This window comes from Apis dorsata, unplaced genomic scaffold (genome assembly GCF_000469605.1).
Source record: "Apis dorsata unplaced genomic scaffold, Apis dorsata 1.3 scaffold_231, whole genome shotgun sequence".
NCBI classification, from domain to species: Eukaryota; Metazoa; Arthropoda; class Insecta; order Hymenoptera; family Apidae; genus Apis; species Apis dorsata.
This window is the reverse complement of record NW_006263513.1, coordinates 1,098,669-1,101,844: the sequence shown is the minus strand read 5'-3', so window position 1 is coordinate 1,101,844 and position 3,176 is coordinate 1,098,669. Positions and strand designations below refer to the sequence as shown.

Here is a 3,176-nt window from a genome sequence, read left to right as displayed (position 1 = left end):
AGAGAGAGAGAGAGAGAGAGAGAGAGAGAGAAAGAGGGCGAATAAAAAAATAAAAGGGTTGAAGTCGGTGTATTTCGCTGCCGGCATCCAGCCGCCCTACATGTGTGACACTTTTCAGAATTCCGCGCTACCTTTTCTTCCCCCCGTTGTCTGGATTGCTTCTACATCCCCTCGGCCTCGCGCCACTCGCGAGCTAAGAAGAAAGTCCTTTCACAACGGTGTGTCGTGAAAAGCGCTCTGAACCGTGGCTTTCTTTCTTTCTTTTTTTCTTTCTTTTTTTCTTTTTAGAGAAATTAGCACGGATTCTTGGGAAAGAATTCCACAAGCATTCCGCGATGAAATTTTTCTTTGCTCGGTTGAAGGGAGGAGGAGATTCTTCTGATAAACGTATATATACAGGATTTATTTTATTCATATTCATTTTATTCATGGAATGGAATATTCGAGTCGATGCACGTTTATATTTCTAATTTCACCCCCACTTTTAGATCTTCCATTGATCTTTCAAGTTTCAACGAAAAGTCGATAAATTTGGAATAAATAATCTTTTCACAAATCGTAAAGAACGTAAAAACTGATATAATATGTAAGAAAAAGAAAAACGAGGAAGAATTCATCCATAATAAATTCGAGAAATCGAGTATATATCCTCTCTCTCGTGTATTACCCTCGCGTGTCCACGCACCGATCGAAGAATCAGAGCGTATCGTATCCTCAAACGAGGGAATCGCTCGACCACGGTAATCATATTCACGTTTAACCTTTGGGAAGTTTCGCGAATAGGGATCCACCGGTTTCGAGCACGTTCACAGCGTTCAAAGTATACGAAGGAGCTGGAGAGCAGGAGAGCCTTGCAATTTGCCATTACGATGTAATGCAAAGCTTGTTTCTGTCAAAGCTCGAGAATCGAATCACGAAAGAGGATTGAATTACACGAGTTCCACGAGTCCCGTTGCGAACGGTGTCGTAATACCGGATCTTGTCTTACTATATCGTAACGTCTCGATCTAATAATCACCAAGACTTCGTGCTAAGAAGCAAACCTGCTATCGTCATTATTCAATCTTTACTCTTTTTTCATTCTCTTTCTCTCTCTTTCTCTTTCGTTCTCATTATTGCTCTTTGTAGTGACGCGATAATAGAAAAAGAAGCTATCAATAATCGGAAACCGTGCGTCGTTCCCAGCGAACTTATTGGCCGTGCATTCTGAAAGATACGTATAATATATGTATACAGAATGAGTCATATTTTGAATAAATTTTTTAAATATATGTTCTACGAAAATGTGTTTTATAGAATGTCTTATAAAATCCTTCCGAAACAATTGATTTTTATTAAACATGATTTGTAAATAATTTGAAATTTCTGTTACTCTGTTACTCAAATTTTTTGTAGAACAGATACGTTGTTAAATTATTCAGAATGATACGAATTATATGACTTATCCTGATGACAACGCTCATACATGTACGAAACACATTGTTGGGATAATCCTTTAACGATGCAGAGACAAATTAATGAAGCGATACATAAAGGATCCGAAGCCGAAAAGAAATGGTAAACTTTTAAGACGTACCAGAAAGAGCTTGCGTGAGCAAGGGCGTGTTGTTGTTGGGGGTGAGCTGTCCGTTGGTAAGATCCACTGAAACATAAAACTCTGATCACAACTGCACCGCACTTCAATTGTATATACGCGATATACGCGCTTTCGCCACTCTCGTTTCACTGCCGCTCGGCAGAGAGTGAGAGAGGTTAGTAGTAGTATAATAACTGTCCATGGCTGATTAAAGGAGAGAGAGAGAATTTATATATATATATAAATATAAAAAAAAGAGGAAAAAAAATGGGGGAAAAAAAAATAAAAGAAATAGAGAGACATCGTGTATGATGCCAAAGTGATGGCCGAAAGGAAAACAAGAGAGACGTGATTTTTCCGTGTGTGTTGCTTTGTCGTTGATCCTCTCTGTACGCCGTGCGATGATCGAGCGAGCACGTTTCTCCTCCTGCGTCGTGACACTTTCGCGATCCCCGGATTATGAATCGTTCCTCTCCTTTCTTTTCATTCTTTACCAATGTTGGATCCATCGTGTACTTCCAATCCCGAACTGGAAACTTTCAGTTTCGAAACTCTCTCATGGATCATTACAAAAAAAAAAAAAAAAAAAAGAAAAAAAACTCGTCGTTACAATGGATCGTTTTCGTTCACACACGACGAAACCACTCGTAGCAGGGCACGTCGTAATCAAATCTTCGTTGATGAACGTAAATCGTATCATTTGGATATCTCTTTATCCCTTTATCCGTTATCGTGTTACGCATACGATACGATTTTACCTGAAAGTTTCTCGAAATATCTCTCTATATGGGCATCATCGATCCGGTTTGAACACGGTTTCACGGATGTTCGCGACCCCAGATCTCGTCGAATCGTCGCGATTTTATTTCTCGCTCGCGGGACCGATCGAGGCGGAAATGTATGAATCGCGATCAATGACGCGGAACAGAAACGTTCCATTCCCTGGTGGAACGTTGCCGAACGGAATGGTGGTGTACCCTTTGGAACAAATGGTGAAACCATCAACGAAACGTTTTCGTTTCATGGCCGCCGATAAACTGTAACGATAATGATCGATGTTTTGCGAGAACGTGAAATGAAAAGAAATGAGGAGGAGGTCGAGAAAAAGAGAGAAAGAGAAAGAGAGAGAGAGAGAGAGAGAGAGAGAGTGAAAGAGAAAAAGTTAAAATTTTTTAAAAGAAGGGAGAGACGTGGAGTAGAGATGAGCGTGGAAGAGAATCGCGAAGACGAGAGCGGACAAGAGAGACAGAGAAAAAAGGGAAAGAAGGCGTGTTCTTTTTTGTCTTTCTCTTTTTTTTTTTCCACAGTCCAAAGTGAATGTCGACCTCATACATTTCTTCCGGAGCGCAGTCCGTTGGACGTGTTGCATCGGTGTCTCCGTATACGCGCGGCTTGCGTTCTCGCTTCCGGTTCCGTGGTAGTACACTGCCGGCACTCCTGACATTAATAAAGAACAAGAAGAAAGCTGAGAATGTGGGAAGAAAAAAAATAAAAAAACGGGGACGATAGGTGTGGCGTGGTGATTAAATAAAAATAATCTTAAAATTCTCGCCGCTGAGATTGCAGTACGAGATAAAAATGTACGAGAAAAAATAAAATA

The 3,176-nt window shown here is 40.5% G+C and overlaps 1 protein-coding gene across 19 annotated transcripts in view; it reads right to left on the bottom strand.

The window, feature by feature from the left end:
* The window catches only part of LOC102673156 (RNA-binding protein Musashi homolog Rbp6), a 795,620-nt gene that overhangs the window by 9,138 nt on the left and 783,306 nt on the right, over positions 1 to 3,176 (bottom strand). For 9 of the 19 annotated variants that reach the window (XR_004150496.1, XM_031510496.1, XM_006615705.2 and 6 more), the window contains one exon: positions 1,577 to 1,642. The exons of 2 other annotated variants lie outside the window; for them this stretch is intronic. Coding sequence is in view for 14 of the 17 variants with exons in the window: in XM_031510496.1 (XP_031366356.1) it covers positions 1,577 to 1,642 (66 nt within the window). In the remaining 3 variants the exon portion in view is untranslated. Of the gene's footprint in view, positions 1 to 1,576; positions 1,643 to 2,901; positions 3,014 to 3,176 lie in introns of all 19 variants that reach the window. 8 more of the 19 variants (XM_031510495.1, XM_006615697.2, XM_031510492.1 and 5 more) reach the window with 2 other exon arrangements.